The following is a 13,801-nucleotide window of genomic DNA, read 5'->3' as shown; positions in this document are numbered from 1 at the left end:
GAAATTTGAGTTACTCAAGATCTTTTTGTTAACGTCTTATGGAACCTTAACATACCTGCAATTTATGCGTAGTATTTAGGCAAACGAACTGTAAATAGTCTGCTTGTCTTTATCTTCGCAGAAGTCTTGACCACTTACGTGTACGATCCCTCCTGGTTGATCTGGCCTTCGGCTCCGATGCTTCCAGAAACGGCTGTGTTGATGCCGTTGTCGGCTTCCACGACGTACGAGAAGGTGCCGTCCTCGTTGGCTACACGCTCATCGCGAAGGAGCTCAACCACTCGCTCCTGGAGCTGAGGGGCGGCAACAGCCACGGCGGCAAGACAGGCAAGAACGATCTGTACACAGAAAGCAGTTTGCGAATAGTGTTTGTGACTTTTGCATGTATACATATCAATGTGTCCTCATATTTACAAGTATGTGCAGAAGAATAAAATGTAAACAAAATACATTTATGTGTATACATATTAATATATTTATGTATACATCTGCACATGTACTCAAACACACATACCCAGTACATATATTCATGCATATGTACACACATATACAAACCCGTGCGTGTGTGTGTGTGTGTGTGTGTGTGTGTGTGTGTACATACTCAATATATGTATGTCGCTTGTTTTCCTGTATAATTTATCCGTGCGTACACGTACACACCTTTAGCACTTAAAATAACATTTCTGCAAATGATACTCACAATCTTCATGGTTCTAATCGTAGACAACACTAGGTATGGTACCGTGGCAGCTAAAACCGGCTTATATATACCCTGGACTTAAAGGAAGGGGGCGGAGCTGCCTTATTGAACGACCTTAGGGAGGAGCCTCGGCTTTGGAAGGGTCAGGTTGAGCCAGCTATCCCGTTATCATAGGTCTATAGTTGCTGCTCAATAGCGAAAAGGTCTGATCAACAGAACTTTTTGAAGTAATAGTCAATGAGGAATACTGCTTGTACTTTTCTAACTTTGCAAGTTTACAGTTCCGTTTTACGAGATTCAGCAATAACATGGAATGTGTTGATACCTGGAAGAAATTAAAATGTTGCAGATTTCTTAAATATCGGAAGCCAAATATTTAAATATATTTGCAATTATTACATTCGTTTTTGTTTTTTTTAAGATTGGTCACGTGTTTAGAATTTTAAAGTTAATAGATGCGTCAGTTATTTTGAATTAGGTTGAAAAAAATATACATATATATTCTGCCGAACATCTAGTACTAATAAAATATGCTATATTTTATCAATTGTAACATAACACAAGCGTCTCGTGGATGCATTTGTGCAAAGAAATGCATATGTAAAATTAATAATGAAAATACATCTGTTCTTCGGTTATGACTGTTGATAACAAAGTATGTCTAAGGATATCTCTTTATATTGAATTTCAACATACTTCCTAATATCTCAAGCTTGTTTCTAGTATTTCATTAAATCTGTCGATTATCTCATTCACGTGAGGACTTTCTCAAAAACCCACCCAAAAATAGCAGTATGATTAATTTTACAGGTAAACATCTACCTTACATAACAGTCATATATATAAAACAAGTCAAATAATATCATGGAAATTACTTGCTACAGCAGATATCGTGTAACAATATACATGGTACTCTTGTTTACTAGTGCTTTAGTATAATATAATGCACACACGTACACACACATATAAACAACCTCTGTGTATTTCTATATATATATATTTATGTGTGTAAATAATACATATATATATGGATATATATGTACATACAGACATATACAGTGTGTATATATACAAATGTGTGTGTGTTTTATATATGTGTATATATATATACAGGAATGCACACACACACACACATATATATATAGGAATGCACATATATATGCAAATACACGTGTGTGGGTGTGAATATATATATGTATACAGGAATGCATATATATTTTACAGTAGACATCTGCCTTACATAGCGGTCATACATATATATATTCATATATACATATGTGTGTGTGTGTGTGTGTGTATGTGTGTGTGTGTGTATGTACAAAGAGATAAATATCTATATAATACACTCATATATACATACAAATGTGCATTCCTGTATATGTGTATATATAGATATACAAGTATATAAAATGTATATATGTCTGTACATGAATATATCATTCATGTATGTATGTGTGTGTGTATATATATACGCACACAGTGTAAACACACACATGTATATACTTCAAGAATATATATGTATATATATATTACTTATACATTCATATATATACATACAGGAATACATATGTAGACTTATACATTCATTTATATGTGTGCATATATATATATATATATATATATATATATATATAAAGAAGTCAGATAGGGCTAAATCACGGTGTTTGTGTGTGCATCCGTATAATCATATATATGTATATATTGTGTGTGCAAATATATATATATATATATATATATATAATTCGCACTCACACATACAAGTACACACTCACGCACACACACACATTTATGTATATATACATATATATAAATGTGTATATATACATCTATATCTATATGTATGGTTATATATATACAGATATCCATACCTATAAATATGTTTATACATATCACCTACAGAAACATACATATAGATTGATTATTTAAAATAATTTGCCGTCAACAGATAGGTGTGTATGTACATATGCATATATAGATATGTTTATATATATATATATATACATATGTATATGTGAATATAAATATACTTGTATATACATATATATATGGATATAAAAGACCCTACATTACAGTGATATACGTATCAAGGTTAATGCCTATATTTTACCTCGGTGTCAAGTAATATTATCAAAATAACATAACTTGACAAAACTCAAGTGTTGTCAGGGAACCCTCGTAAATAAATTATATCAGATGAACTAAAACGATGATCGAAATCAAAATTTAATATTTGATGAGCAAATATCATTTTTTATTTTACGTTTTAGGATACAAACATCTTTCATGGTGATATTGGGATGGAGATCCAGTTATCAATAATCAGCGACGAGAAAGTTCAATAACCATTGTCCTAGAGGTGGCGGTAAGTGTTTATACTTTAGTCAGTATTTCACTACATTATTTATTTTATCCTAAGGTGGTGTTTGATTTTTAAAAATACACTTGGCATTAACGACCACAGTCCTCAAGCCATATCCAGATAGACCAAATGTTCTGTTTTCCGAAAGTTGTAATAAGAAACTAAGTGAAACATACATAGGCTCATTATTTGCGTGGAATACATACATGTGTACATGTATGTGTGAATGTGCATATATCATATGAACGTAAAATATGTGTGCATGAGACTGTGTGTGCGTCCAGTCTTTCCTTTAAACTTTTGGTGAGATAAGAAGAATGATAAGTAGTGCTACGATTTATTCCATCAAGTTACATTTGTTTGCCATATATCTTCAATCCTGGTTCCATCCCTTATTCGAACACGATGCCCTCAGCGCGCTGACGCTCTGCGATTTCCAGCAGCTCAAAGACGTGTTCAGGAAGAGGGTGGGGAGTGGGCAGGATGCTGGACTGGGGCTGGAAGCCGTTCTCGTTGGCCACGAAAGAGACAATAGCCTGGGTACCGTCCTCGAGAATAAAGCTGCAAAAACAGGAAATAAACATAATAAAAATTATATCTTTCGTCAACAAAATGTACCCCGAAACGCTTACGAAAATATGTAGAGAATATGCATGATCTTTTATTAAACGTGATATGGAACACCTAAAGTATCTGCAATATATGTTTAATATTTTGGCAAGCCACCCTGAAAATTGTTTGCATGTCTTTATCTTTGCAGATGTCTTCTTACGTGTAAGATCCCTCTTGGTTGATCTGGCCTTCGGCTCCGATGCTACCAGAAACGGCTGTGTTGATGCCGTTGTCGGCTTCCACGACGTACGAGAAGGTGCCGTCCTCGTTGGCTACACGCTCATCGCGAAGGAGCTCAACCACTCGCTCCTGGAGCTGAGGGGCGGCAACAGCCACGGCGGCAAGACAGGCAAGAACGATCTGTACACAGAAATCAGTATGCGAATAGTGGTTATATGACTGTTTTGCATCTATTTATACATACCTGTGCATCGTTATATTCGAAAGCACTTTACAAAAAAAAAAAATATATATATATATATGAGAATGCACACAACCACATAGACACATGTATATATGTATGTACATATATGTGTGTGCGTATGTACACATACTCAAATTCGTACGTGTGTATTTGTACGTGTTCGTATATATATGTATATCTCTATATATTTGAATAAATATATATGCATTTATGTATAACTTCTGTGTTACATACACATCTACAAGTACACATCTTTAGCAATGGAAATGACGTTTCTTCATAATGTACTCACGATCTTCATGGTAGCTTCTCGAGGGAACACCAGGTATAGTACTGTAGCAGGTAAAGTCGACTTATATATACCTTGGGCTTAAAGAAAGGGGGCGGAGCATCCTTACCGAACGACCTTAGGGAGGAGTTTCAGCTTTCGAAGGGTAAGATCAAACTCTTTATCCTCTTAGCATAGGTCAATATTCACAAGATCTGAACAACAGAAATCATTGCAGTAACGGCAGTAATAAATACAGCTTGCATTTTCTTAGCTACAGTCCTGTTTTATGAAAGCTTTAACGATGATAGGCTGGAATATCTTGATACCTGGAAGATATTCAAATATAGTTTTGTATATATCGGGAGCCAAATATTTAATCACATTAGCACTGTTCGTGAAGTTGTTTTTTTCTAAACATAAATTTATTGGTCACACGTTTTGAATTTCAAAGTGTTTTGTAAGGACAGTATTCGATATAATACCCGCGTTAAATGGTTGTAAAGATGAAGGTTGCAATAGCTTGACTGAAAAAGAGGAGCATTCTGGTGATCATCTAGTACTAATACAGTTCTATTAGTTGAAAAATCCAAACACAAACTCGTAGATGTCGTATTTCTGCAACGAAAATGCATTTATAGGATTGATAATGCATGTGTTTCTCTTCCGTTATGACTCCGTTATGTTATATCCAAGGATATCCCTCACTGTTAAATGTGTAATTCTCTAATATCCCAAATCTAGACCGAAGGCAATCAACAGTTCATCGCTGGCATTTCATTATATATTTGTCGACTGTCATTCATAAGAGGTTTTTCTCAAGAATTTATCCAAAAATGTATGTAGGATTCATTTTACAATTACAAGATGTTCATACATCTACCGAAGATGTAACTCACTATAAACACACACAATATTCCAGTCTTTCTAGCCGTATGGTGTAATGTGATGTTACAAAATTTAGTTTTTGGTGATCTTTTTCATTAGTCCAACTTCCTGGCATAGCGGTCATATCTATAAAACGAGTCAGTATCATGGAAATTACTTGCTACAACAGATGATGTATGACAATATGCATTATGCTCTTGTTTACGAGTGCTTTGGTATATAAGGCGCGCGCGCACATATATTTATATGTTTGTGTGCGTATAGATGCATGCTTCTTTATATGTATATATATATACATATACCTGTATATATAGATATTTCTATGTTCATACATTGATGAATAATATATAATATATAATTGGATATGTATATGTACATTCCTATTTGTGTATATATAAATGGATATATGTGTATATATGTCCGTTCCTATTTGTGTATGTGTATATATCATTCCTGTATGTATACAAATACATAGCTGTATGTATGTTTTTGTTTTGTTTTCATAAAAAAACAATTTGCTATTGACCACAGTTTTCAAATCATATCCAGATAGATCAAACGTTGATTTTCAAAGTATCAAAAACTAAATTTTAAAAAAAAATAGTATCATTATCTGCGTGTAATACATACATCTGAATGTGTGTGTGTGTGTGCGTGTGTAATTGCATGAATGTGCATGCATGTGTCAGTGAGCGGAAAATGTGTCTGCACGAGACTGCATGTGCATCCAGTCTTCCTTTCAAACTTTAGATAAGATAAAGAATGATAAGTAGTGCTACGATTTATTAAATCAAGTACATTTCTTTGCCATATATCATAAATCATGGTTCCATCCCTTATTCGAACACGATGCCCTCAGCGCGCTGACGCTCTGCGATTTCCAGCAGCTCAAAGACGTGTTCAGGAAGAGGGTGGGGAGTGGGCAGGATGCTGGACTGGGGCTGGAAGCCGTTCTCGTTGGCCACGAAAGAGACAATAGCCTGGGTACCGTCCTCGAGGATAAAGCTGCAAGAAATAGGCAATTAATATAGAATCCATTCATGCTTATTATTTTGGCGAACCAACCTGCTTATATGCCTTAACAGTTATCTTCACCACTTACGTATAGGATCCCTCCTGGTTGATCTGGCCTTCGGCTCCGATGCTTCCAGAAACGGCTGTGTTGATGCCGTTGTCAGCTTCCACGACGTAGGAGAAGGTGCCGTCCTCGTTGACTACGCGTTCATCGCGAAGGAGTTCGACCACTCGCTCCTGGAGCTGAGGGGCAGCGACGGCCACAGCAGCGAGACAGGCAAGGACGATCTGTACACAAAATTCAGTATGTCATTAGTGCTTATGTAACAGTTTTGCTTTTATGTATACATTATGCATCCTCATATTTACAAGTACTTATATATGAAAGGAAAATATACGTACATAAAATAATTTTAAGTTATTTATGTACATATGGACATGCACACACATGCATTATTTTTTTGCGTATATAAATAAATTATAAATATATATAAACCCGTGTGAGTGTGTGCATTTATGTATGTATGTATTTTGTATATACATATATTCAGTATGTATATATACATTTTTCTCAGGTATGATAAAACACGTTCACATCCCTAGCAATGGAAATAACATTTCATATGATACTCACGACAGTGCTTGGTATAACATCTATGTTAATAGTCATATTATTTTGCATCAGCTTGACTGAAAAAATACATTTATATGTAGCTTTATATATACGAAAATACACTTATCCTAATGCCGTTTCCCGAATTAAAAAAAAAATGTAGATGTCATATTCGAGTAAAGAAGATGCATGCATATTAGTAAATCTCTCTTCCTCCATTATGACTGTTGATAAGAACTTATGTCCAAGGACATCCACCGGTGCTAAACTTCAACATACTTCTTAGTATGTTAAAGGCACTTAGTATGTATGGAGATTCTACAGCATTAAGTTTTGCCAACCTTAATGTATCTACTTACAATAAATACGTTCTATAGGACAAGTTTTCTTTCCAACCTTACATTCCTAAGCTGTCTTCAACTGACATAGTGTGTTTCTGAGGCGAAAATGATTTAGCTTTTTATGATGGTTCTATTAGGTCGATTACCTTATATAGAGATCATATATGTAAAACAAATTAAAAGATTAAACAAATATATTTACTGCGACAGACATCGTACAGCAAAGCACACACATATATAATATATATATATATATATATATATATATATATATATATATATACACACACATATATATATACATATATTAGGACCTTTATCTTCTATAGTGATCATGTATGTAAAACAGATTAAAAGATATGAAACTTATTTACTGCGTCAGACATCGTATAGCAAGGCACACACAAGCACACACGCATATATATATACATATGTGCATGCATATATATGCTCATTTCCGCCTGGATATCTGTGTCTGCGTCTGCCCTATATCCTATCAAGATTGACTCGTACATATAGGTCTACGGAGTTCCTAGGTTATCTACAATGTCAATGTCGGCCGAACACAAAGTCGCGATGACTGTGTTACGTGAAGTGAGTACATTCAGGCAATTCGGTCGTCCACACTCCTTACAATCTGGTCTGTGATTTCAACAATCCCTCCTAAATCTAGTTTGCTGGCAATGAACTGCAACGTACTGACATGAACGGAAATTCGACTATGTGCCGTCTCCGCTACTTTATATCCACTTGCGAAATGGACATTATCTACTCAACATTATGTACTAGCTCTATAGTACCCTAGAACCCACCAAGATATCTTTCTGTCAAACTGTTTGGTAATCGTCAAACTGTTGGCGAAAGGAAGTACTCAAGGAGGCCACGGACATTACGCCTAGTGTTTAAGAAAATTACAAAAACGAAAAAGAAAATGAAATCAGATTTAGAAAATACATACATAAATATATATATATATATGCGTGTGTGTATGAGTGCATGAGAAAATAGGATAAGAATCCAATATGCTTTATTGTGGGTTTATTATCATTACACAGCTCTTAAAGGCAGTAGGCCAACAGTTGATCATAGGCTGTTTGAAGACTGCTACAAACATTGGGCCTGCTACATGATTGGTTTCACGATAAACTTAAGAACCATATGCGAGCATGATACTGCACACACATGCAGTATCTCTTTAAACTTTCGGATGAATAAAATAATGAGTAGTGCTAAGATTTATTACATCAAGTTCATTGCCATATATCTTCAATCCTGGTTCCATCCCTTATTCGAACACAATGCCCTCAGCGCGCTGACGCTCTGCGATTTCCAGCAGCTCAAAGACGTGTTCAGGAAGAGGGTGGGGAGTGGGCAGGATGCTGGACTGGGGCTGGAAGCCGTTCTCGTTGGCCACGAAAGAGACAATAGCCTGGGTACCGTCCTCGAGGATAAAGCTGCAAGAAATAGGCAATTAATATGGAAACTATAAAATACATGCAATCCATGCTTATTATTTTGGCGAACTAACCTGCTTATATGTCTTAACAGTTATCTTCACCACTTACGTATAGGATCCCTCCTGGTTGATCTGGCCTTCGGCTCCGATGCTTCCAGAAACGGCTGTGTTGATGCCGTTGTCAGCTTCCACGACGTAGGAGAAGGTACCGTCTTCGTTGACTACACGTTCATCGCGAAGGAGTTCGACCACTCGCTCCTGGAGCTGAGGGGCAGCGACGGCCACAGCAGCGAGACAGGCAAGAACGATCTGAACACAAAAATGTATATGTCAAATGTGCTTATGTAACAGTTTTGCTTTTGTTTATACATAATGCATCTTCACATTTACAAATGCTTATATATGAAAATAAAAATATAACTACATAAAATACATTTTTGTTATGATATATACATATATATTCATATGCACACAAAACACACATGCATATACATATATTTTTGTACATGTACATATAATTATGAATATACACAAATACATGTGAGCGTGTGTATGTACATATTCAGTATGTATATATGTATCATATTTTCACTTATTACACTCACGTACAGTACACATCCCAAGCAATGGATATACCATTTCATTTGATACTCACAATCTTCATGATAAATATCCTGCTAAGGTATGGTACCTTAGCAGGTAAAGCCGGCTTATATATACCTTGTGCTGAAAGAAAGGAGGCGGAGCTTCCTTGTTGAATGTTGAGGGAGGAGCTTCAGCTTCGGTAGGGTAAGTTGAGCCCTTTATCCCTTTAGTTGCTGTTCAAAAGTGAAAAGATTTGAACATCAAAAGTCATTGAAATCATAGTCAGTAATAAATCTGCTTGGATTTTCTTTGCAAGTTTACAATTATTTTATGATAGTCAACGTTGATAACCTGTAAAAGATTAAAACCGTTTAGTTTTCGCAAAAGCATACATTTATCTTAATACATTTTCCTATATTTTTAAAAATTGTAGATGTCATCTTCGTGTAAAGAAGAAAGTTCTTATACATTAGTAAATCTCTTCCTCCATTATGAATGTTGATAAGAACTTGTGTCTAAGGATATCCATCGGTGTTGAACTTCAACATAGTATGTTGAAGATACTTAGTATGTATGGTGATTCTACAGCATTAAGTTTTGCCAACCTAAGATGAATCTACTCACAATAAGCACGTTCAATAGGAAGAGTTTTTTCCAACCTTGCTTTCCTAAGCTGTCTTCAACTGATAGTGTGTTCGCTGAGGATAATGATTTAGCTTTTTATGATGGTTCTACCAGATCGATTGCCTTATATAGTGATCATATATGTAAAACAAATTAAAATCTATGAAAATTACTTGCTACGACAAACATCGTATAGCAAGGCACACGCACATACACACACATATATATATGTATGTATGTATATATGATCACTTCTGTCTGCATATCTATGTGTGCGTGTGTGTAAGAGTTGATTGATTTATTCATTTTCATAATTGTACGTCATGCCCTTTATCCTGCCAAGGTTAACACCGGAATCCCTACATTATTTTCCAACATTATTTTCAATGTCAATGTCGGGCGAACATAAAGTCGCGATGACTATGTTGCGTGAGGTGAGTACATTCAGTCAGTTCGGTCGTCCACACTCTTTCCTATAACCTGGTCTGTAATTTTAACAATGCCTCCTAAATCACGTCTACTGACAATGAATTGCAACGTACTGACATGAACGGAAATTCGCCAAAGTACCGTCTCCGCTACATTATATCCACTTGCGAATGGACGCTGTGTCGCCGGCGCGGCAAAAAATTCTCAACATTATGTGCGAGTACTGGCGCTATATTATCCTAGAACCCACCAATGTAAATAGCTTCCTGTCAAAATGGTTAGTGGTCGTCAAACTGTGGGCGAAAAGAAGTACTCAAGGAGGCCACGGACATTAAGATTTGTATTTAAGAAAACGAAAAATAGAAAAAAATAAAATCTAGAAAATACATACATATAAGTGTATATGCATATAAATGTGCATGTATACAGATAAAATAGAATGAGAAACCATTCAATGTGTTTTGCTGTGGGTTAATTATCCTCTAACGGCTCCTTAAGGCAGTAGGCCTAAAGTGAGCCATATACTCTGTTTGAAAACCTTTGTTATAGAAACTGGCCTTAGATGGCAAATCACTCTATCAATCCATTTTTAAAAAAATAGTAATAATAATAAGTATTAGTAGCAATAGCGTTATTTGTTAATTTATTTATAACAATAATAAACCCCCAGAGATTCGTAATGCCATGGTGTGAAATAAAAAAAAATATTTCAGTAACAATTTTGGTATATTCTAGTCTATAAACACCTCTTGCAAATCAAGGGGTCTGCCACATGACTGGTTTCACGATAAACTTTAAAACCACATGCGAGTATCTTTCGGAGGAATCATAAAAAAATAATAATAATAGGCTATTGTCATATATCTGAAATCCTGGTTTCATCCCTTATTCGAAAACGATTTCCAGAAGCTCAAAGAGGGTGGGGAGTGGGTAGGATGCTGGACTGGGGTTGGAAGCCGTTCTCGTTGGCCACGGAAGAGACAGTAGCCTGAGTCATCGAGGATAAAGCTGCAAAAAAAGAAATAAACGTTAACAAATTCATATCTTTCGTTAACAAAATGTAAACCGAAACACCTCCAGATTATGTATAACAACGTACATGATACTCTTGTTTATGCGTGCTTTAGGATAATATAAGGCGCTCGCACGCATACACACATATATATGTGTATATACGTATGTATGTTTTTTTATATCTATATATATATACATATGTATGTATATATAAATATTTATTTGTACCTAGATAGATAATTTATCTAACAAATATAGATATATACATATGTGTTTGTGTGTGTGTGTGTGTGCATATATATATATATATATATATATATATATATATATATATATGCATTCCTATTTGTGTGTGTATATATATATCCATGCCTGTATGTATGTATATAGATATATGTATGTATTAATATGTATAAATGTATGTATATATATGATGAGATCAAATGAATTATGTGCGAAATCAAATTTTAATATTTCATGATTAATTTACTTTTTATTATTCTAAGCAACAAACACCTTTTATGGTGATATTGGGATGGGGCTCCGCTTATTAGTAATCAAGGGGTCCGCCTCATGATTGGGCTTAATGGCGAGAAATTTTAAGAACCACTGTCCCAGCGGTGGCGGTATTTATATTTTGACAGATTTTTTTTATTTTTTATTTTTTATTCTCCGTTTATATCTTCAGGTGGTGCTCGATAAAGACATACAATTGCTATTAACGAGCACAGTTCTCAAGACATCTCCAGATAGACCAAATGTTCTGATTTCCACGAAGTATAATAAAAAACTAAATGAAACATACATAGTATCATTATCTGCGTGTAATACATACATCTGCATGTGTGTAAGTGTGTGTGTGTGTGTGTGTGTGTGTGTGTGTGTGTGTGCATGCATGTGTCAGTGAGCATAAAATGTATCTGCACAAGATTACATGTGCATCCATTCTTCCCTTCAAACTTTAGGTAAGATAAAGAATGATAAGTAGTGCTACGATTTATTACATCAAGTACATTTCTTTGCCATATATCTTAAATCATGGTTCCATCCCTTATTCGAACACGATGCCCTCAGCGCGCTGACGCTCTGCGATTTCCAGCAGCTCAAAGACGTGTTCAGGAAGAGGGTGGGGAGTGGGTAGGATGCTGGACTGGGGCTGGAAGCCGTTCTCGTTGGCCACGAAAGAGACAATAGCCTGGGTACCGTCCTCGAGGATAAAGCTGCAAGAAATAGGCAATTAATATAGAATACATTCATGCTTATTATTTTGGCGAACCAACCTGTTTATATGCCTTAACAGTTATCTTCACCACTTACGTATAGGATCCCTCCTGGTTGATCTGGCCTTCGGCTCCGATGCTTCCAGAAACGGCTGTGTTGATGCCGTTGTCAGCTTCCACGACGTAGGAGAAGGTGCCGTCCTCGTTGACTACGCGTTCATCGCGAAGGAGTTCGACCACTCGCTCCTGGAGCTGAGGGGCAGCGACGGCCACAGCAGCGAGACAGGCAAGGACGATCTGTACACAAAATTCAGTATGTCATTAGTGCTTATGTAACAGTTTTGCTTTTATGTATACATTATGCATCTTCATATTTACAAGTACTTATATATGAAAGGAAAATATACGTACATAAAATAAATCTAAGTTACCTATATACATCTGGACATGCACACACATGCATTAATTTTTTGCGTATATAAATAAATTATAGATATATATAAACCCGTGTGAGTGTGTGCATTTATGTGGGTATGTATTTTGTATATATATATATATATATATATATATATATTCAGTATGTATATATACATTTTTCTCACGTATGATAAAACACGTTCACATCCCTAGCAATGGAAATAACATTTCATATGATACTCACGATCTTCATGGTAAATTTCCTAGGCAACACCAGGTATGGTTCCTTAGCAGGTAAAGCCGGCTTATATATACCTTGTGCTGAAAGAAAGGAGGCGGAGCTTCCTTGTTGAATGTTGAGGGAGGGGCTCCGGCTTCGAAGGGTAAGGTTGAGCCCTTTATCCCTTTAGCATGGGACTTTAGACGCTGTTCAAAAGCGAAAAGATCTGGGCATCAAAAATCATTGAGATAATGCTCAGTGATGAATCTGCATTTTCTTTGCAAGTTTACAATAACCTGTAAAAGATTTTAGTTTTCGTACATAACGGAAGCCAAATAGCTGATAATTAGCATGTTACGTTCGTGAGGTTTGCTATAGAAATTAGTAATTTATTGGTCACACGTTAATATTTTCAGATTGGTAAGGACAGTGCTTGGTATAACATCTATGTTAATAGTCATATTATTTTGCATCAGCTTGACTGAAAAAATACATTTATATGTAGCTTTATATATACGAAAATACACTTATCCTAATGCCATTTCCCGAATTAAAAAAAAATGTAGATGTCATATTCGAGTAAAGAAGATGCATGCATATTAGTAAATCTCTCTTCC

General features: G+C 35.6%; 4 protein-coding genes and 1 long non-coding RNA gene across 5 annotated transcripts in view; all 5 read right to left on the bottom strand.

Annotated features, from left to right (window-relative positions):
• LOC125031604 (cuticle protein AMP1A-like) overlaps positions 1-709 on the bottom strand; it is a 1,034-nt gene extending 325 nt beyond the window's left edge. The window contains exons 1-2 of the mRNA XM_047622488.1: positions 701-709; positions 139-338 (exon numbers count right to left, since the gene is read on the bottom strand). Coding sequence (XP_047478444.1) covers positions 139-338; positions 701-709 — 209 coding nt within the window. The remainder of the gene's footprint in view (positions 1-138; positions 339-700) is intronic.
• Positions 710-3,380: 2,671 nt separating this feature from the next.
• On the bottom strand, positions 3,381-4,480 carry LOC125031750 (cuticle protein AMP1A-like). The gene is made up of 3 exons (XM_047622678.1): positions 4,388-4,480; positions 3,832-4,031; positions 3,381-3,620 (listed from the first exon to the last, which is right to left on the bottom strand). The coding sequence occupies exons 1-3, from the start codon at positions 4,394-4,396 to the stop codon at positions 3,452-3,454; spliced, it is 378 nt and encodes a 125-aa protein (XP_047478634.1). The 5' UTR covers positions 4,397-4,480; the 3' UTR covers positions 3,381-3,451.
• Positions 4,481-6,019: 1,539 nt separating this feature from the next.
• LOC125031603 (cuticle protein AMP1A-like) lies at positions 6,020-7,305 on the bottom strand. The gene is made up of 4 exons (XM_047622487.1): positions 7,280-7,305; positions 6,900-6,906; positions 6,354-6,553; positions 6,020-6,256 (listed from the first exon to the last, which is right to left on the bottom strand). The coding sequence occupies exons 1-4, from the start codon at positions 7,303-7,305 to the stop codon at positions 6,088-6,090; spliced, it is 402 nt and encodes a 133-aa protein (XP_047478443.1). The 3' UTR covers positions 6,020-6,087.
• A 1,138-nt stretch (positions 7,306-8,443) lies between these two features.
• On the bottom strand, positions 8,444-8,978 carry LOC125031749. Its single transcript, XR_007115511.1, has 2 exons — positions 8,785-8,978; positions 8,444-8,673 (listed from the first exon to the last, which is right to left on the bottom strand). It is a non-coding gene; the product is annotated as an uncharacterized LOC125031749 (long non-coding RNA).
• A 3,332-nt stretch (positions 8,979-12,310) lies between these two features.
• LOC125031748 (cuticle protein AMP1A-like) lies at positions 12,311-13,223 on the bottom strand. Its single transcript, XM_047622677.1, has 3 exons — positions 13,209-13,223; positions 12,645-12,844; positions 12,311-12,547 (listed from the first exon to the last, which is right to left on the bottom strand). The coding sequence occupies exons 1-3, from the start codon at positions 13,215-13,217 to the stop codon at positions 12,379-12,381; spliced, it is 378 nt and encodes a 125-aa protein (XP_047478633.1). The 5' UTR covers positions 13,218-13,223; the 3' UTR covers positions 12,311-12,378.
• Between the last annotated feature and the right edge of the window lie 578 nt (positions 13,224-13,801).

The sequence above is a fragment of the Penaeus chinensis genome, chromosome 13 (assembly GCF_019202785.1).
Source record: "Penaeus chinensis breed Huanghai No. 1 chromosome 13, ASM1920278v2, whole genome shotgun sequence".
Classification (NCBI taxonomy): Eukaryota; Metazoa; Arthropoda; class Malacostraca; order Decapoda; family Penaeidae; genus Penaeus; species Penaeus chinensis.
Note: the sequence above shows the minus strand (reverse complement) of the source record. Positions and strands in the feature narration are given on the sequence as shown.

What these genes read in the sequence shown, in the direction of transcription:
- LOC125031750 (XM_047622678.1), bottom strand. An exon ending in AACCAAGAGGGATCTTACAC is followed by an intron (nt 3,621 to 3,831) that starts GTAAGAAGACAT and finishes CTGTTTTTGCAG; the next exon opens with CTTTATTCTCGAGGACGGTA.
- LOC125031603 (XM_047622487.1), bottom strand. Translation starts at nt 7,305, where the DNA reads ATGTCAGTTGAAGACAGCTTAGGAAT. An exon ending in AACCAGGAGGGATCCTATAC is followed by an intron (nt 6,257 to 6,353) that starts GTAAGTGGTGAA and finishes TATTTCTTGCAG; the next exon opens with CTTTATCCTCGAGGACGGTA.
- LOC125031748 (XM_047622677.1), bottom strand. An exon ending in AACCAGGAGGGATCCTATAC is followed by an intron (nt 12,548 to 12,644) that starts GTAAGTGGTGAA and finishes TATTTCTTGCAG; the next exon opens with CTTTATCCTCGAGGACGGTA.